At 39.4% G+C, this 20,132-nt stretch overlaps 2 protein-coding genes across 4 annotated transcripts in view; one reads left to right on the top strand and one right to left on the bottom strand.

The window, feature by feature from the left end:
• The first annotated feature begins 530 nt into the window (after positions 1 to 530).
• Positions 531 to 9,607, top strand: znf710a (zinc finger protein 710a). 3 transcript variants are annotated; one of them, XM_047154999.2, is made up of 5 exons: positions 531 to 610; positions 2,360 to 3,880; positions 6,117 to 6,308; positions 6,480 to 6,654; positions 6,872 to 9,607. In XM_047154999.2, the coding sequence occupies exons 1-5, from the start codon at positions 566 to 568 to the stop codon at positions 7,033 to 7,035; spliced, it is 2,097 nt and encodes a 698-aa protein (XP_047010955.1). In that variant the 5' UTR covers positions 531 to 565; the 3' UTR covers positions 7,036 to 9,607. The 3 variants fall into 3 exon arrangements, with proteins under 3 accessions (XP_047010955.1, XP_047010952.1, XP_047010956.1); XM_047154996.2 differs by having other exon boundaries at positions 2,360 to 3,910; XM_047155000.2 differs by lacking the exon at positions 6,117 to 6,308 and having other exon boundaries at positions 2,360 to 3,910.
• Positions 9,608 to 9,630: 23 nt separating this feature from the next.
• Positions 9,631 to 20,132, bottom strand: part of idh2 (isocitrate dehydrogenase (NADP(+)) 2) — a 64,593-nt gene continuing 54,091 nt past the window's right edge. The window contains exons 9-11 of the mRNA XM_017465598.2: positions 18,666 to 18,763; positions 12,761 to 12,853; positions 9,631 to 10,019 (exon numbers count right to left, since the gene is read on the bottom strand). Coding sequence (XP_017321087.1) covers positions 9,935 to 10,019; positions 12,761 to 12,853; positions 18,666 to 18,763 — 276 coding nt within the window. The 3' untranslated portion in view covers positions 9,631 to 9,934. The remainder of the gene's footprint in view (positions 10,020 to 12,760; positions 12,854 to 18,665; positions 18,764 to 20,132) is intronic.

The following is a 20,132-nucleotide window of genomic DNA, read 5'->3' as shown; positions in this document are numbered from 1 at the left end:
CTAGGAAGTACATTACACATCACTTATTACAAATCTGTGTATGTGTATATTTTGATTGCTTGAAATGTGTTTTTAAAGAATATGTGGCTAAGGGGGAAACGGTGTGTGCATGTGTGTTTCTAAAGAATAAAAGCAAGAGCTTTTGTTTGTATAGGCTATTTAGAGGTATATGTTTGTTGAAGGGCCATAGGGCCATGTAGTGTGTGTTTGTGTGTGTGTCAGGGAGAAAGAGGAGTAATACAAAAGTGTGTGTGTGTGTGTGTGCGTGCGCGAGCACACTGGCATGTGTGAATGAGAGAGAAAAAAGAAAGAAGGGCAAAGAGGGAAAGAGAAAGAAAGAAAAAAGAATGTGTGTGTGTGTGTGTGTGTGTGTGTGTGTGTGTGTGTGTGTGTGTGTGTGTGTGTGTGTGTGTGTGTGCGTGAGAGAGAAAGAAAGAGAGGCCGGCACAGTCAGTTCTGATAACAGCAACAGTGGGAGGAGGAGGATGAGCAGAGGCACCACCCCTTTCTCTCCCTCAGCTATAAATAAGAGGTGGGTTTTTTTGCTCCACACTTCACTTGAAGGATGAGAGCTTTGAAACACCTTAAACATCACTCCCGGAGCAATGTGGTAAGTACAGTTTTAACACACAAGATTTAACACTATCGGTAATTGCATTACAGCTTCACTTTAAAGTTTGTTAATTGCTGTCCAAAAAGTTTCACTTTTTAAAATGTTTTTCTTTCCTGAAAATGGGAAACTTCAGAGTGACAGGAGTAAATCCTTTACTAATAAAGGATATACTCTATCTCTCCAACATACTCTTGTCAATTTTAACTATAGTATACCATCTCTCAGTCACACTCATACACATTTATATATGCACCATGGGTTAATATCATGGTTTTGTTTATATTAACATTCAGTTCAGCTCTGCTCTTAGTGACAGTGCACCTATCCAGCCTGACTGGCTCTCTTTCATTTGTCTTTCTGTCTTTCATTTTGCCAGTTATTTTCTCTGCTCTTTCTCTTTCCTACTCCCTCCCTTCCTGCTCTTGCTTTTTTTCTCACCCTCTATCTCTCTTTCTTTCTGTTTCAGTCTCTCACTCCCCACAACCCCTCCCACTCTGTCTCTCTCTTTATCTTTCCCTTGTACTCTCTGTTTCTGTCTCTCTTCCCCCGCCATCCCCTTGCTTTTTCCTCTCACTCTCTCTATTTGTGTCTCTCTTTATCTCTCTCCCCTTCATTCTCTCTCTCCCTCACTCTCACCCCTTCATTTTCCTCTTTCACATGTTTCCTCCATCAACCCTCACTTTCCTTCTGTTTCAATTTCATTCTCTCTACGGCAATCACCCAATCATCCCCCCACCCCACCCCCATCTGCTTTACATAAATAATTATAAATGACGTGGTTATCAGGCCATCCAGTTTTCCTTCTTGCTGTTTCTCTCACTTCTCTCTGTTCCCTTTTCCTCCATTTGTCATTCATCGGTCAGTATAACTGTCTTTCACTTATGTGTTCTTATGCAGACAAATTATTAGCATTTGCACATATCATATTTCATATTTATCTTTCATATTATACCGGTCAAGGTAACACATTGTTAAAAATCATAATCAGTCTGGTGTTAATGATATTTTACTCTGCACACAGAGGGTGAATATTATTCTACTGCTGTGTGTCCTGTTTACAGGTGTTTTTATGTTATATTCCAGTAACCTCAGAGCTAATATATTACATTACATCACCATTGACATTGCTCTGTAGGAGAACATTAGAGTGCCACATCATTAGTCTAGTTGCAAGAATGCCTTTATCCTTAGTCCTGGGACAGGCTGTATTGTAATTACTGATGTTTGCTGAAGTTGAACTTTATATCTAAGTTCTTTGTAACCAAAGTTGCACTAGCTTTAGTGTTAGCATGTCCTCCAACCCAACAATAGCACTGCTGGACTATAGGAAATGCTGTGGAGAGTCTACGGATGTTGGCTTCCGGGTTGGCCCTATGCTCCAGTGCCATGTGTTCTTTTAAAAGCCATTGAGGAAGGAACGATGGCATTTTGCATAAATCTTCACCTCCTATATTTAACATACTCTCAGGCCTTATTGAGCCGCGTTGCTTTTTTGTTGTGTAGCCATGGTAAATAACATGCAAGGATTTTTTTTTTAAGTGTATAGGGAAGGTTGGCATTGGTATTGGTTAAAGTAAAATATGTAAACTTAGCTTGTTCTCTCTCTCATTTTCCTTCATGTCACATTTATTCAGATGATGTGAATGCTACAATTCTACTGTAGTGACTGTTGCCATGACTGTAGTTCACAGCCATAGGATTTACTATTATATGTTTTCTGATGGTGTGTCATTCGCTGTCTTGAAGGAGGAGCATGCAGTTCCTCTGGTGTGCTGCTACAATGAAGTGATGGGGAATGTGGTGGATGCTGGCACACAAACTGATCCAGTGGTGGTCCTGTCCCTGGCTCAAGCCGCTGTGCTAGGTCTCATATCTCAGAATGAAATCTTTGGCACCACCATCGCCCCTAATGGCTTTTACACTGGAGAGGCTCGTGAATGCCCACCTCCACCTCCAGATGCAATGGAGTATGAGTATTCAGACCAGTTGATTGGCGCAAATGGAGACTACCTACCTGAGCCCAATGGAGAAAATAGGAGGCCACATGGACTTTTGGGGGTGGAAAAGAGGCGTTCAGGACCTCAGGGAAAGGCCAAGAGGCACCAACGTGAAAACAAAGAGGCAGTAGAACTGGCTAAGAAATCCATAAATGTACAGACTTGGGTGAAAGGAGAGCAGCCTGAGTATTCAATCCCCTGTTATTACTCAAATGTTCATTGCAATGACAGCGAGTCTGAAGTGTTGGACCTTGCCCCCCACAGACTGACATTAAAGGAGGAGCAAAATAAAGGCAGCCCTGAGGATGCAAAGGAGTCAAACACCCAGCAGAGCGATCCAGATTCAGACACAACTTCACAGGATGCTGATCACACACAGGAAATAGAAGCAGGCAGCCAGCCTGAAGGAGGACACACCAAAGAGGAGGGGCCAGACAAGCAAAGAGCACCGAATCTTAAGACTCCTGAGGAAGAAGTGAGCCCTGTGATAAGACGCTACTATGAATCTAGTATTTTGACCTATGAAGCTGCTGAGTCAGACCTGACACCAGCAGACTATGATGATGGTGTGCAGGTGGCGACATGGGCAGATGGTGAGAATCCTGCAGCCCGCCGTGTGCAGATTGACCGTCTGGACGTCAATGTGCAGATCGACGAGTCATACTGTGTGGATGTGGGTGAAGGCCTGAAGCGCTGGAAGTGCCGGATGTGTGAGAAGTCTTACACATCAAAGTACAATCTGGTTACACACATCCTGGGTCACAGTGGGGTCAAGCCACATGAGTGCCTGCACTGTGGAAAACTGTTCAAGCAACCAAGCCACCTGCAGACACATCTGCTTACGCACCAAGGCACAAGGCCACATAAGTGTACTGTGTGCAAGAAGGCCTTCACACAGACCAGCCACCTCAAGCGCCATATGCTGCAGCATAGTGACATCAAGCCATACAGCTGCCGCTTCTGTGGACGTGGGTTTGCCTACCCCAGCGAGTTGCGCACACACGAGGCCAAGCACGAGAATGGGCGGTGTCATATTTGCACACAGTGCACCATGGAATTCCCCACCTATGCCCACCTCAGGCGGCACCAGGTCAGTCACCAGGGGCCTGCCGCCTTTCAGTGTAGTGAGTGCCATAAGAGCTTTGCCTACCGGAGCCAGCTGCAGAACCACCTAATGAAGCACCAGAACATGCGGCCCCACATTTGTTCTGAGTGTGGCTTAGAGTTTGCACAGGTTCACCACCTCAAACAGCACCTGCTCACACACAAGGTACTAGCACAGCAGGCCCTCGAACACAAGGTACTTTTAAGCTCAGTTTCTTCCTGCAATTCTTTTGTAATCCTACTTGTCTGCAGGGTTTTTGGCCTATGCTCTTTATCCTTCATTTCTTTAGTAATACAGCTATAACAAAGCATGCAAAGTGAAATGTGTTCCTGGAAGAAAAAGTGAGATGATAGTGGGCGATAGTATGATAGGATTTATCACAAGATGTCTGTGAGACTCAGACTGCCACAGCTTTTTTCAGTTTAATCTGAGCCCTCTGAGTCAGTCCCTACCCTTTCATTTAGTCAGTCAAATTCACTTTTCTAGCTGTTGTAGAACCATCCTTCAATTTACTCATAGCACCAATAGGTAATTGACATTATTCCTGTATATACTTTGTGCTGTGAATATTTCTCATTGTAAGAGTAATTCCCCTTTTTAATACTTCACTTCACAGTAATTACTATATAACTTTATAACTACAGACACTGTAAATAAACTGGCTCAAATGCATATAAGCCAAAACACTCAACTTGCACTAGCTGTATAATTATTTAACTAGTCATTCCACTTATCTAAAATGTATAATGCCACAGTGTATATAGGTTATGTGACTGTCCTAAAATACTTACAGTTAGAGGATTATATCATTCACAACATGTTATTGGACATTAATTAAGCCTTCATACAAGCTCACAAGAAATACATTTGATTAAAACACATATTACAGTAGAATTTCCTGTAAGATTAGCCAGCCCACACCTAATTCAAGCAGAAAAAAACATTCCACATGTTACAAATATATTAGTAGCCCAAAAAGAAACCATCCCCTAGGACCAATTTAATACAGAGAGATCATTGAGCACTAATGCTATTAACATTTATAAAGACATTCAAATAAGTAGAGTGCAGATACATAATTCCTCTAAACATTTTCTTATAACATTATTGAGATGAGATTGTTGAACCACACCTTCCATTGCCTGGGTACCACAAGTTCTATAACATTTGATGGACGTTAGCAGCATCTAAGGAAACTGTATCCACTTCCACTAGAATGTCCTTTTCCCACCTCAGTTAACCTATACATTAAATAAGAGTTGATAGTAAGTGTAGGAAGTTAATTCTTCTAAACAGGAAACGAATCCAAATTGTTTTACTGACTTGGTTGTGCGGGGACACGGTGACTTAGTAGTTAGCATGTTTGCTTCACATCTCGAGGGTTGGGAGTTCAAATCCTGGCTCCGCCCTGCATGCATGGAGCTTGCATGTTCTCCCCATGCTTCATGGGCTTCCTTCGGGTACTCTGGTTTTCCTCCCCAAGTCCAAAGAGCTGTGTAGGCTGATTAGCATTTCCAAATTGTGTGATGTGTGTGCAATTGTGTCCTGCGATGGACTGGTCTCCCATCTAGTGTTTTCCCCGCCTCATGCCCCAAGTTCCCTGGGATAGGCTCCCATTCTACCCTGTCTAGGATAAGCAGTAGAGAAAATGGATGGATGGTAGGGTCTCTTTTAAAGGGGATGAAAAAATGTAACGTGTGTTCTTGTGAGTTTTGCATTATATACCAAAACACTCAACTTGCACTAGCTGTAAATTTATTTAACTAGTCAATTGGCTGATCTCAAATTTATAATGCGACAGTGTAATTAGGTTATGTGACTGTCCTATAATAATTACAGTTAGGGGATTATATCGTTCACATGTTAATGGACATTAATTAAGTCTTCTCAGAAGAAATCCATTTGATTAAAACATATAGTAGAATTTCCTGTAAAATTAGCCACATGATCCAAGATATTCCACCTAAACCACCTAATCCAAGCAGCAATAAATAAATAAATAAATACATAAATAAATTCCACGTTACAAATATATTAGTAGCCCAAAAGGAAATAATCCCCATGACCAATTTTATATAGAGATCATGAACAGCTATTAACATTTATAAAGTCATTCAAATACATAGAGAGCAGATTTCTAATAACTTTACTGAGATGAGAATGTTAAACCACACCTTCAGTTGAAGATAGAAGAATAGAAGATCTATAGCACTTGGTGGACATAAGCAACAACTATGGAAACTGTATCAATTTCCACTATGATTCCATTACTATGTCCCTTTCCCACCTCAGTTAATCTACACATTAAATAAGAGTTGATAGTAAGTGTAGGAAGCTAATTCTTCTAAACAAGAAACCAAACCAAATTGTTTTTACTTACTTGGTTGTGTCTCTTTTAAAGGGGATGAAAGAGTACAAATGTGACGTGTGTTCACGTGAGTTCACCCTGTCAGCCAATCTGAAGCGCCACATGCTGATCCACACCAGTATGCGACCTTTCCAGTGCCACATCTGCTTTAAGACCTTCGTCCAGAAACAGACCCTCAAAACCCACATGATTGTCCACCTTCCAGTCAAACCCTTCAAATGCAAGGTTAGATAGGAACAACTTTGCAGGGTCTGAGTGTATACAATTTTTTTTCCATTTTTTTTTAACTTTAGGCCTAAACTGGAATATAGACATGATATCTTCACTGAGACACAGCTGATTTGGGTGTCCTAAACTAGAATCATAAATGTGCTGTTCACCAATTTTGCTTTGTAGGTGTGTGGGAAATCATTTAATAGAATGTATAACCTACTTGGCCACATGCACCTTCATGCTGGTAGCAAGCCCTTCAAGTGCCCCTACTGCAGCAGCAAGTTCAACCTAAAGGGAAATCTTAGCAGGCATATGAAGGTGAAGCATGGAATTCTAGATGTCTTGCCTGATGGCCAAGGTAAGAATGTACTTGTTTATGGCTTGCTTTGACCTGCGATTTAGGGCTGCCTTTGAAATGTTATTCTGCTCTCTTGACTGATCATTACAAAAGGTTTAACATAACATTTTAATGTTAAACTTTAAATTTAGCACAAAATTGTCCATTGGACACTTAATACAGCTGATTGACTTGTGTAAATAGAATTGATGTCTCAATAATTGTTTTGTATATTCAGACAGCCACCCTGATATGGAAGGTCAGGAGGACTATGAAGAAGACAGCTTTGACTACAGTGAAAGAGAAAATCTGGCTAACAACAACACACAAGACTTGGCCAAACTGGCTGAGATGGGCTTTTACAACTATACAAAGGCTGCTGCATACTACACCACAGCATAATGCACTGTGAGACACTCAAACTCACCAATGGCCTGTTTTTTTAAACCTCAAAGTTTTAACATAGACTAATGATGAAATGGCTGCTGGTGGTCATGCACTGGTATGTTGATTACTCTGTAAGAGGAAATCATTTATATGCCTCCAGACCATTAGAGCTTCTTAGGTTCTATTTAAACGCAAATGTAATACTATATTTAGGTGTCACACAGTGGGTAATAATTTGAGGACATCAGCTGAAAATTCCTTGTCTATAATGATCTAATGCCATACTCCACTTCAGAAAGCTTTCAAAAATAACATTTTTGTGATAAATTCAAAATTGCCATGCAGCAGTCTATACAGGGGCACTTAACAGACAACCCTCAGCCCTTCGGAAAATATCCCTGATGTAATTGTAAACCATCAAAGCTTATACAAAAACATAATGTAGAATAATAAATTGTACTTAACATAAAAAAAGTGATGAACAAAATAGATTAGGAACATCATCATAAAAATGCTATGATCCGGTTAACTAGCTTATTCACTTCTAGTAAATCACCTTACATTTGTCACATGCAAACCCAAGTGGGATTTTAGTAGGAGCCTTGATTTGCATGGTCATATTCAGCTAATTATTTAACAATAGCCAAATCTGTCAACATAAACTAGATCCATCAATACTATTTTGTTCATTATTAGCATTAGCTAAATCAGCTAGCCATCTTAGCATGCAAGTTACGTGTCTTAAAGTTTCTAGGTACCAGTACCACATCATTCTTAAATTTTGGATGTGGGGAGTCCAAAGAAGTGGAGTGTATTTTGTGGCATTGATAACTGATTCGCATACACTCCCTGAATCAGATTTTTAAGGAATTTTGTGGTTTTATGTGTGATATTGAAAAAATTCTCAATTTATATAAACAGAATCAGGTGAAAGAGGAGTTAACTATTTAAAATGTTTTCAGGGTAGGGGTGTGCCATTTGACAAAAATATATCACATCACGATTATTTCTATGATGTATCACGATATAGGTTTTCTCTCAAACAAGCAATACAGTAGTGTTGCATTAACAAATGGTTAAATCAAAGCAAATTTATTATTAATAAAAAAATTGAATACATTTTTATTTTTACATTTATTTTATCAGTTTTTGTATTATTTCGTTTTTTTTGCTTTATTTTAAAAAATATTTAACACTGAAAGAGAAACCAATTTTTAAAAAATCTGTAGCGCTCCCAAGTGGCGCAAGCCAGAGACTGCGATTTTGAATCACAAAGATGCCACAGCCATCCTTTGCCAGGAGACAAATAGAGCAAAATTGGCCATGTTCAGAGATGTGGTCAGCTGGTTTCATGTGCCCTGTTGGAAGCACATGATAGCCTTTGTTTTTTTGTTTATGTTTTAATAAAACTTAATATTTTACAATTTTAAAGACCAAGTACAAAATTTGTACACATCAGCTTGTAATTATTTAAAAAATTATATCTTTTCTAAAATGTATAAAGAGATTCACAGAAAAGTGAATTGTAGCATAATATAATATCCATAATGTGATAAATTGTCATTTCATCCAGGGGACTTACTGCCATTGTAACTTATTTACACCACATGCACACAGATAATCTGGAATTGAGTAGAAACTTGTCTTTCATGTTAGCAGCTACTACAAAAGCAGACAATGTGCAAAATCTTGTTTGTTTGGCTTCTAACCATGTGGTACAACTTAATTTCTGATATCTTAAATTAAAAAAACAAAAGTTTTGACAAATTGCTTGAGGAACACTTAAGTGACTGCAAACTGCATCTACTGTCCAGGTCCCATTGCAGAAACAGTTCAGTGTCATACCTTTCTGGTATATTTGTGCCATTTTTATTTTGCACAATTTTATTTTCTTGGGATGCTCAAGGGTAACATACTTTTGATGTTTCATATCTGTAAAGCACTCTACAATTTTTAGTCTGGGATTATATATGGGGTTTAAAAAACAGTAACTAAAGCTTTAGAGATAAAGCTAAAGAAAGATTACATATTCTTACCACATTTGTTTACCTGACAATACAAGGAACACTTAAAATGCCCAGGAAAAACATCACACCATTACACCTAAGGCTATTTTTGGTCTCTAAGGCAGAATGTGAAGATCATGCCCCAAACAACTTTATTACAACTATATTAACTATCCATGTGTAACACTGTGTACCATCCATCTTTTCCATATGGTGCTCTAAAGTGATGAATTACAGTCTGCAAATGTGTGGCAGGACCATAGATGCAAGACAGAATGATTGTAAAGTTAAGTAGAAACAATAATTTTACAGAAAATTTCTCATTCACACCCTCTGAACAGCCACCTGGACAATGCTACATGTTAATAAAGCACATCCTAGTCAAGAATGGACATTTCTACTGTTTTAAATGCTGTCCTGAATTCTTCAGGTATCCTGCCATGCTAAGCAAGGCAAGTCTTGTTTTGTATAAGCTTTGATTTTGTTTGCACATCATTGTGAATATGCTGTTGATAAAGTTCTATGTTAATTGTGGTGCTCTGGACAACACTGTATATTAATAAATTTACCTTTAAAACTGGTATGTTATAAATAGTACAAAAAATAAGACGAAACAAGTTTATTAGAAGGTTTCCAAAATGGCCTTTCATGTTTCCAGGTTTAATACAGTATTACATACAGTACTTCATATTACAAAACTTAAACCTTGTAGTTATAAGGACAGTTAGGAAATGGAGTGGACTGATGACACCTACAGTTGAGCTAACACTAACCAACAACGCCGCTGCAGAGAAACAAGTTTCTTTTCAACTTTTCCCTTCCCAATAATGGTTATGGTAACAATGACATTTAAGTTGAATGAGGTAAAAAAGGAAAAAGGAAAAGATGTGCTTCAGTATCCTCCTCCTTCATTTACCCAGGGCTTTGTCCAAGTTGGTCTTGATTGCATCTAGGAAGTCCGTGGTGTTGACATAGTGCTCATTAAGCTTGACACTGTAGTCAAAAAAGTAAGGCAAGTTACAAATAAGTATAAAGAAAATACTGAGAAATAAGTAATTCATTTGACTGATTTCAAGGATTACTGATTGAGAAAACCTACAGTATTTACTACAATTCACGGTTCATACAGATGCTTTATAATAAAATTCCAGGACTTTTCAAACACTATTTTGACAATGTCATTCAAACATTTCTTTTCTTCTTTTACCTTTTTTTTTTTTTTTTTACTACTACTACTAATATTAATAATAATACACAACCAATTTTATATGGCAACTTTTCCAGCCATGCTAGGCTAAATTTGCATTTCCTAGGCATTGCTTCTTCACAATAAATGTTAATATACTCCAGGTGAGTGACAGGAGCGCTGTTCCCAACAACTTTCAATGAAAAAGAAAATCGGATTTATAACTGCAACAAAATCATCATACACAAGTTAAAGATGACAGGTGTATTGTGATTTCAGCTATATTCACATGTAAAATGATCACTCATAGATAAAGTTAGAAGCAATAAAATGTCTCTTTTTTTCCCCCTCTCACACTGAATTTGCAGCTCCTCTCTGCTACTCACTGAAGAGGAGTAACCACAGAGAGCAGTGTACCTGCCGCAGAAAAGCAGGACCATGCGCTCGCGGGGGAGTACGGGTGAAAATAATTGCGTGAACAGCAGGAGAAGGGAGAGGGACAGCAGCAGGGTGTCATATTTTGAATGCATTAGTGTTCTATTGAAAATAAACACTTTAAAGTCATTAAGCAACTTCATATTTATTGACTTTTTATAATTCAAGCACTTTTTAAGCACCACTAGATAAACAAAATGCCTATTTCTTAGGGTTCTAATACTTAAATTTCAAAAAGCCAAAGTACTTCAAACGGTTACAGTGAGGGGAAATAAGGATTGAAAGTCAACATTTTTTTAGTAAATATATTTCCAATGAGGCTATTTACATGAAATTTTCACCAGACATTGGTATCAATGCAAGAAATATAGAATTCACAACATTAAAGTCCTTAAATAAAGTTATGTGTAATAAAGTGGAATGACAGGAAAAAAGTATTGAACACACAAGAAAAAGCAGTTCTCCAAGGCAAGGTAAGGAACCAGCTGAATTCCATAAGTAATTATACCTCCTATCTGTGCAAATTAATATCAGCCGGGTTAGTAAATTGATTGTCTATAAAAAGGTTTTTTGTTTCCAAGATGTCACACAAGAAACATCTAATGATGGGTAAAAGCAAAGAGCTCTCCCAAGAACTTCGGAACCTTATTGTTGCAAAACATATTGATGGAATCAGATACAGACACATTTCAAAACTTCTGAATCATTGGGGCCATTGGGACCATTATCTGCAAGTGGAAGCAACATCTCTCAGTCATCAACCGGCCAGGCAGAGGAGCTCCTCGCAAGATTTCTGACCAGGGAGTCAGAAGAGTAGTCCAAGAGTAGCCCAAAAGCCAAGTTAGAAAGAGCTCCAGAAACACTCGGAGGCAGCAGATGCCACTGTCACAGAGAAAACAATATTCAATGCACTCCACTGCTCGCGCTCAACCCACAAGACTCCATTACTAAAGAAAAGGCATGTCCAAGCTCATTTAAAGTTTGCTACAACTCATTTGTAGAAGTCTGTCTGGGAGAGTGTAGTCTGGTCAGACAAGAGCAAAATTGAACTTTTTGGCTGCCATACTACACACCATCTTTGGAGAAGATTTGGCACTGCACATCACCCTTAAAAAACTATACCAACAGTGAAATTTGGAGGTGGAAGCAACATTGTGTGGGGATATTTTTCATCACATGGTACTGGCAGACTTCATATACTTGAAGAAACGATGAATGGAGCCCTCTACCAGGATATTCTTGAGAAGAATCTATGGCATCCTCCAGGAAGATGAGACGTGGGTGGACCTTCCAGCAGGACAATGATCCAAAGCATAGAGCAAAGGAAACTCAATTGGTTTCAGAGGAAAAACAACAATCAAGGTGTTAGAATGGCCCAGTCAATCACCTGACTTGACTCGAATTGAACAAGATTTAAAGACAATATATTTAGAAGAATGAGCCAAAATCACACCTGAATACTGTGGCCGATTAATTCCTTTATACATGAAACATCTTGAAGCTGTCTTTACAGACAAAGGCTTCTCCACTAAGTACTAAATAAATTTCAGTTAGCGTACTCAATACTTTTTTCCTGTGTCATTCCAGTTTATTAAACATAACTTTATTTATGGACTTAAATTTTTGGATTTCTTTATAGGTATGGATTACTTGATGTCTGGTGAAAATTTCATGTGAATAGCCTCACTGGAAATATATTTACTGAAAAAAAATGTTGACGCTTTCAATACTTATTTCTCCCACTGTATAACACAAACACAAGAAAAAAATTAAATCAACATAAATAGCACTTTTTTTTGTTGCTAAATGTGTTTTATGTTTAGCTTGTATTCTCTCATTTGTATGTCGCTTTGGATAAAAGCGTCTGCTAAATGAATAAATGTAAATGTAATAGTAATCCGATCTGTATTTTAAACTGAGAACTGCCAAGTAGACATCTAGTAAATCTGCTACAGGAATTAGTTCCCAAATTGCATAAATGTGGGTACCACATGAAGTCTTATCATAAACATATACTACAAAATGCCTTGGTAAAAATAGTTGGTGTATGACTTTGCAGAAGAAAACAGTTTGACAAATTTTTATGGACTATATATGGAAATAGATTAGTTACTTTGAGAGCCCATGAATGCATCCAGCCAGATCCTTCGTCATGACCCCATTCTCCACAGTGTCTACACACACTCGTTCCAGAGTCTGAGAAAACCTGGGGATAGCAAGGCATTTTGAGAATTCACATTCACATGTCAAAACTGCTTAAAGAAGCTACCTGTGCAGTAGGTGATACTGGATCATGCTCAAAGTATGCATTGTGATTGCAATCCCAAAAGACACTACAGAAAAAGTCATGGGAGCAGGCAGCCAGATATGAAGCTCAAGGGACAAAGAAAGGCATGTTTGTTCAGGGCCACTAGAGTAATGGAAGCTGGCATTTGACCCTGCACTTTTCAAACTACTGGGGCGGTGATCCAGCACTCTGGCAATTACAGACAGGTCTGATTCAGTTGAAATGCCAATCAAAACTTCCAGTTCAGCTGGGGGGTGGGACATTTCTCTTAAAGGGGATCTCCTATGAGTGATAAAGGGTTAAATGCGCTTTGACGCTCACGGGTACTTAATCATGTGTTGAATCAGTTTCAATATTTTAAGTGACATATGCACATTCTGTATTCTTAGTCAATTATAGGAACATTCCTCAAAGAATATTCTTCAAATAAAGTAAGTAAGGCTTGCTGGAAAAATGTTTAGGAAAACAGACAGTTACTACAGTGTCTATTATGGGAACGTGAACATGTCTTTTAGAATTAGTGCTATCTAACTTTGAACCATTTTTCTTTGCTGTTATTAGCTGCCTAAGGTGTTAAATGAAAAATGAAGCATGTGAAGTCGATACAAACTACTCTGATGTTCATTAAAAGGTCTGTGCATCATTAATAGCTTAAACTTTATCCTTAAAACCATCAAATTATGAGCAGTGGTGCCACCCCTGTGTTCATTAACACACTGGGTAAAAGCATACTGGGTGCTCGTGGGTGGTTTAAATTAAATTTTAAATTAAAAGTAAGTTCATTAGCAAATTTCACAGGCAGGTGCAAACAAAGCAGCAGGTTTTAAGGTTTCCTTTTGAAGTGAAATAAAATGAAACTAAATATTTTAGTTGTCTGTGGAATTGGATGGGGCACACAGCCAAGATAACAAAGGAGTGCCTACAGGACAACTCCGTGAATGTCCCTGAGTGGCCCAGCCACAGCACAGACTTGAACCTGATTGAACATCTCTGGAGAGATCTGAAAATGGCTGTGCACTGACGCTCCCCATCCAACCTGATGGAGAGCTCCTGCAAAGAAGAATGGGAGAAACTGTCCAAAAATAGGTGTGCCAAGCTTGTAGCATTATACTCAAAAAGACTTGAGGCTGTAATTGGTGCCAAAGGTGCTTCAACAAAGTACTGAACAAAGGCTGTGAATACTTACGTACATGTGCTTTTTTTGTTTTTTATTTTTAATAAATCTGCAAAGATTTCAAACAAACTTCTGTCACGCTGTCATTATGGGGTATTGTTTGTAGAATTTTGAGTAAAATAATGAATTTAATCCATTTTGGAATAAGGCTGTAACATAACAAAATGTAAAAAAAGTGAAGCGCTGTGAATACTTTCCGGTTGCACAGTATATGTAGAGTTCGTAGGCGCGTTCACTCAGGTTTGTTGAAGGTGGAGTGACTGGGCACTCCCAGGGCACCCTTATGTCAGTTACATATTGGCCCTCACGTTTAGTTATGCGGTCATTACTTGTCTTGCCAGTCCCTGCTTGCACTCTGCACGCAATGTACATTTTCTGAAACAATTACAGGACAAGAGCATACCTAATAAACTGTGTTCTCATTCTCTCTCTCTTCCCCATCCCTCTTACTTTCCCCTCTCTCTAGCTACACATGCTACTCCCAAGTTACCAGAGATTGCACCATCCAGTGTCACCCAGATGAGAAAAGTTTTCCTTTTATGTCTGGTTCCATTCATGGATTCTTCCTCATGTCATCTCAGGGAGTTTTTCCTTGTCACTGCAGCCCCTGGCTTGCTCATTATGAATAAATTTATAATTTTAATTTCTATATTATTGTAAAGCTGCTTTATAACAATGTCCATTGTTAAAAGTGCTACACAAATAAAACTGAATTGAATATAGCTTTCATTCAGGAGTCTCATTTGAGGGTTGTAGATGTGCGAAGGTTTTCCAACAAACATTACTACGTGGCTGCATCGACCTCTAAATGATATAGATCATGTGTTTTATTGAAATATAAATTTTCAATTACTATTTAGGAAAGGGTTGGCAGCAATAATAGTAGAATTTCTTAAATTAAGACAAATATCTATGGACGCAAGTTCTCGGTCATATCGGTATATGCTCGCTCTAAATACAAGTCTGATTTTACGAATTTGACTACAATTTTGCTATGCATTCAAGACTATTTCTGTGTTAGGTGCAAATATTATTACAGATGCAGTACTTGAACCTGCTTTATGAATCTTTAGTGCTTTGTGATTTCACATCAGATCTCAGCTTAAATTTATATTGCGTCATGAACCCATTAACAGTTCACTTTTTTACTTTGCCAGACAAGTTATTCCAGAACAGACTACATATGAGCATCCACTGCACAATTTTACATACATTTTAATACATAAATGTGGAAATTCAGCCTTGTCCACTATCAGACAATAGTACTGTTTAAGCCCATTTTACAGTCATATGAACACCAGCTAGAAAATCATTCATGTAAGTTAATGCTGCCTTTGTGGCTGAACCTAGGATTTTGTTGGATGCCATAAAAGGATGCATTAGAGACAATCCTGTTTGCATCACACCTTAACAAACATAGTTAAGCAAAAGCAATATGATGGAAATGCCTTGAGAATTCCATACAGAGGACACACAGAAGAGGGAAAATGTGACAAAAACAGTTCTGTATCTTAACATACATTAAGATACAGAACTGAGTTTCTAAAGCATAAAACTAAAAGTACTATAATGGGGCAACAAAGGCAACACTAGATAAAAAGCAATGAAAAATATTCATCATGGCCATTAATACACCTCTTGGTGTCATGACTGATCCCTGGGATACTAATGCTGAATTTAAGTCCTTTTATTCCACCCTCTATAAAATCAGATCTCTATTTTTTTTATGTAATTTTTTTTTCCAGACCTCAATTTACTATGAAGAATGAGAGCCCCTATTCCATTAGAAAAGTTGAGAGAAATGCTAGTCAATATATATAATTAAAAAAAAAAATTAAAAAAAAATAAATAAAAAAAAAAGGCCCCTGAATGGGATGGGATAGGAATGGCAATACAAAAGATTTGGTGTAGGGATTTTTCTGGCGTGGATCATGAGGGGAGGGAGAATTGTTGGGATCAGGGATGCAAACTCATCAACAGTGAAAAAGGTGACAAAGATTGTAACTAGTAAAAATGAATGTTTTTTGCGCTTTTCAGCTATTGCAACTGATTTTTGGTCAATTAAACACAGGGCCTACATATGAAGTTTATAAATTGATTTCACAACCACTACAACTAAAAGTGTCACAAGTGTCAAGGTGATTTAAATTTAGCTTCTGTTGTTTTCAGTGAGCTTAGCATTTGGCCCCATCTCAATTGACATAATTAGGCTACTGTAACAAGCGTTCTGTTTAACTACATCATAAATAACGTAGGTCCATTTTAGCTAAATGCTTACACATTGTCTCATTAATTAGTCTCATGTTCCAAAACAAATCCAAAAGCAAATTGTTTAATTACATCATGGTTATGACTGTATTAGCCTTGCTAATATTATCTTAGCATAAAAAAATGGAATCATCAGGGGTAAACCTTCGGTGTTAGCTCAACTTGTGCTGTAATTTGAATTTTATTTTTCATCTCTTTTTTCAATTAAGTGGTCATTCATGGTTCTTTGGACCGGCCCGTCAGTGGGTGCAGCTCCTACTGGATAGGAAATGTGGGAACCTTGATAGTGTAGAACAATTTGTGGGGGAGTACATGATGCGGTCCGGGAGTCCGGAAGCGAGGGCCAAGCTAGAACAACTTTTGGGGGGGGTAAGTCTCGCAAACAAACCTGCCCTGCCATTTACCTACTACTACAGTCAAGCCCGTGCCGAGCTCCAGCCCAAGACCTACAGGGAGGTCTCAGCTCCAGAGCTCCAGCCTGAGGTTAACCTGATGATCTCTGGGCCCCAGTCTGAGGTCAACTTGGCGGCCTCAGAGCTCCAGCCCAAGACCTATGGGGAGGTCTCAGCTCCGGAGCTCCAGGCTGAGGTTAACCTGGTGACCTCTGGGCCCCCGTCTGAGGTCAACTTGGCGGCCTCAGAGCTCCAGCCCGAGACCTATGAGGTGGTCTCAGTTTCGGAGCTCCAGCCCAAGGTTAACCTGGCGACCTCTGGGCCCCCGTCTGAGGTAAACTTGGCGGCCTCGGAGCTCCAGCCCGAGACCTATGAGGAGGTCTCAGCTCCGGAGTTCCAGGCTGAGGTTAACCTGGCGACCTCTGGGCCCCCGTCTGAGGTCAACTTGGCGGCCTCAGAGCTCCAGCCCGAGACCTACGGGGAGGTCTCAGCTCCGGAGCCTCAGCCCAAGCTTAACCTGGCGACCTCGGAGTTCCAGCCAGAGAACCGCGGGGAGGTCTCTGCCACTGAGGGGGCTGTCCCGCTGCCCTGTTCAGTCGAGGAAGATGTTCCACTGCCCTGTTCTGCTGAGGAAGCCATCCCACTGCCCGAGGAAGCTGTCCCACTGTCCTGTTCTGCCAAGGAAGCTGTCCCATTGTCCTGCCCCACAGAGGAAGTCCCTCCGAGCTCCAGCCCCGCAGAGGACGTCTCTCTGCTTTCCTGCACCTCTGAGTATGCCACTCTGTTTGACTGCTCCTCCAAGTATGGCATTCCGTTTGCCTGCCCCACTGAGTACAGTGTTCTGTTTGCCTGCGCCGATGAGGACGTCACTCTGTTTTCTTGCTCCGCAGAGGAAGTCAAGCAGCCTTCCAGCCCCGCTGGGGACATCGCCCAGCATTTCAGTCCCACTGAGAATGTCGCCCCGAGCTTCAGTCCCACTGGGTGTGGTGCTCCGCCTGTCTGCTGCCCAGCGGAGGCCGCCTTGTTTTTCAGTGCATCAAGAGACAGATTACACAGGGGCCCAGGACAGGGGGTTCTGTTACGGTATCGCCAGCAGATGGCGCTGTGGCGACAACATGCACGAGCAGCTTGAGAACGCGCACATGCACGTGAGTGAAGTGCGCATGGATGCTAAAGCTGGGTTAAGTGTTGCCAGCTGTCGGCAATCAAGGGACTGTCTACTTAAACCCCTCGCATTGCTGCACACATCGCGTGGCATTAAACTAAGCTAACCTAAAGGGTTGTAGTAAAGCAACATAAGGTCAAGCCAAGTAAAGTAAAGAGGAGAAAGGACTAACAGAGAAGACAACAGAATGTATAATGGTGCCAGGTTGTGATATTGCCATGCTCTGTCTGTTTTCCTGTTCTTTAGTTGATACCCTGTCATAGTTGAGTGATGAGACGTTCCTGTTCTAGTCTGATGAGACGTTCCTGTTCTAGTCTGATGAGATGTTCCTGCTCTAGTTAAATGGAAGATTCCTGCTTTAGGTAAATGGGAAGTTCCTGCTTTAGTTAAATGAAGTGTTCCTACTCTAGGTATATGAAGTGTCCATGCTCTAGGTTAGAGTTTTATGTTTAGATCTGGTTTCCTGCCTCCTCGTATGTTTATTTAAGTGGCACAATACAGACTGCTCTCCTACGCTTACTTCCGTTCTCCGGGTCCCTGTTTCATAACAACTGCAAGGTAAATACATTTCAATTGTTATATTTACCATTTTACTACTCTTTTCCTGTTTTTAATTTTGTTAATTAAAAAAATAAAATCAAGTATTTTTAAGTCTTTAACCTAAACCATTTACAATGTACCAATTCATATAGCCAAGATGAATGAGATGACAAAATGACAAAATAATCTTACTTGATCAAATCTGGGTTTCCATCAAGCTTGCCTCTATGCTCCAGTCCCCTGGTCCAGGCAAAGATGCTCGCAATAGGATTGGTGCTGGTTGGTCTTCCCTGAGGATAAATTAATACCAAAAAAAAAGAAAAAAAAAAAAAAAAAGTGTGAACCTCCAAATTAAGGTTTGAGTATCTGTATAAATACATACAGTACATTAAAATAAGAAAACCATTCCAGTCATTGCTGCTGCCACTACTCGATGCAATTATCTAAAACCCATTCAAGACTCCAAGGCCAGTGAATGAAATCTTACTGTAGAAGCTTACATTTAACTCTTGTTCTTTTATGACTTACATTAAATCTCAACAAGCTTAATTTTTTGTGTATATAAAAAAAATATTTGTACTTATTAACCAAAAACAAGCACAAAAGTCAATAAATATTTACTTTGATAATAAACCATTCACGTTAATAGTGTAATAATTAAATGTAATATTCAATAGTAAATAAGTATTCTAAATAAGTATTCTAAACAAATATTGTAAATGTCTTGCAACACAAAGTGAAATAACTTATACATTCAAAAGCAACTGCCCAGGCTGATGATACCCAGGAGAGGGAAAACACAATACTGTTAGACAATTAGTGTACAGTAGGGTTGAACGGTATACCAGTACTACGGTAGTATCGCGATACTAAAGCTTCAAAATACCATCAGTGCCACTGTTTTTTAAAAGGTGGTATCGTCAATATGGTAAGAAATGTATGTGCAATATGGTAAGAAATGTATGTTAATAATCTTTTTGCTAAAACGAGACATCTCACTGCTTTTGTAGAATACACAAGGGTTAGTGACAGTTAAATTAATCTAAATTCTTTACATTAATCTGTAAAGCGAGCTAACATTACTCTAACCTCTTTGTGTAAATAGTAAAATTAGCCGTGTTTGCTAGTAAGCAAGCTAACGTTAGGCTAAACGCTGTCTAAATATGAAAAAGAGGGCCCATTTATTTTAACAGACAGCTCCGGTCCACTTCTCAGACTCCTTTTCCCTTAAAAATAGCACCTAGTGACAAATCTAGCGACTTTTTGGGCAAACCTTGGCTACTTTCCATAGAAGAGAGTTGCCAATACTGCCACGCAAGCACGAGGTCCTGCTTTCCTGTTGCAGACACACCTCTCTGTGTCTTCTCTGTTCAGTAAGTGGCAGAGAGAGAGAGAGAGAGAGAGAGAGGGAGAGAGAGAGAGAGAGAGAGAGAGAGAGAGAGAGCGAGAGAGCACGCACGAGAGCATGCAGCACATTCATTCGCTTCTCACTTTCTCTGAGTGATCATTTTACATATAGCCAAAATCACAGCACAGCCGTCTTTAACCTGTATGGTGATTTTGTTACAGGACGTCGGTTAAATCAGGATTTTAGCAGTGCAGAGCAGCAGCATGGAAATGGCTTGGAAGTGATTGCTGGTTAACAAGTAGTTTTAATGG

Source organism: Ictalurus punctatus, chromosome 4, assembly GCF_001660625.3.
Source record: "Ictalurus punctatus breed USDA103 chromosome 4, Coco_2.0, whole genome shotgun sequence".
Classification (NCBI taxonomy): Eukaryota; Metazoa; Chordata; class Actinopteri; order Siluriformes; family Ictaluridae; genus Ictalurus; species Ictalurus punctatus.
This window is presented reverse-complemented; position numbering and strand designations above follow the sequence as displayed.

Coding starts and splice junctions, on each gene's coding strand:
- znf710a (XM_047154996.2), top strand. CDS start 566: ATGAGAGCTTTGAAACACCTTAAACATCACTCCCGGAGCAATGTG. Junction 611..2,359: donor ATCACTCCCGGAGCAATGTG/GTAAGTACAGTT, acceptor GCTGTCTTGAAG/GAGGAGCATGCAGTTCCTCT. Junction 6,655..6,871: donor TGTCTTGCCTGATGGCCAAG/GTAAGAATGTAC, acceptor TTGTATATTCAG/ACAGCCACCCTGATATGGAA.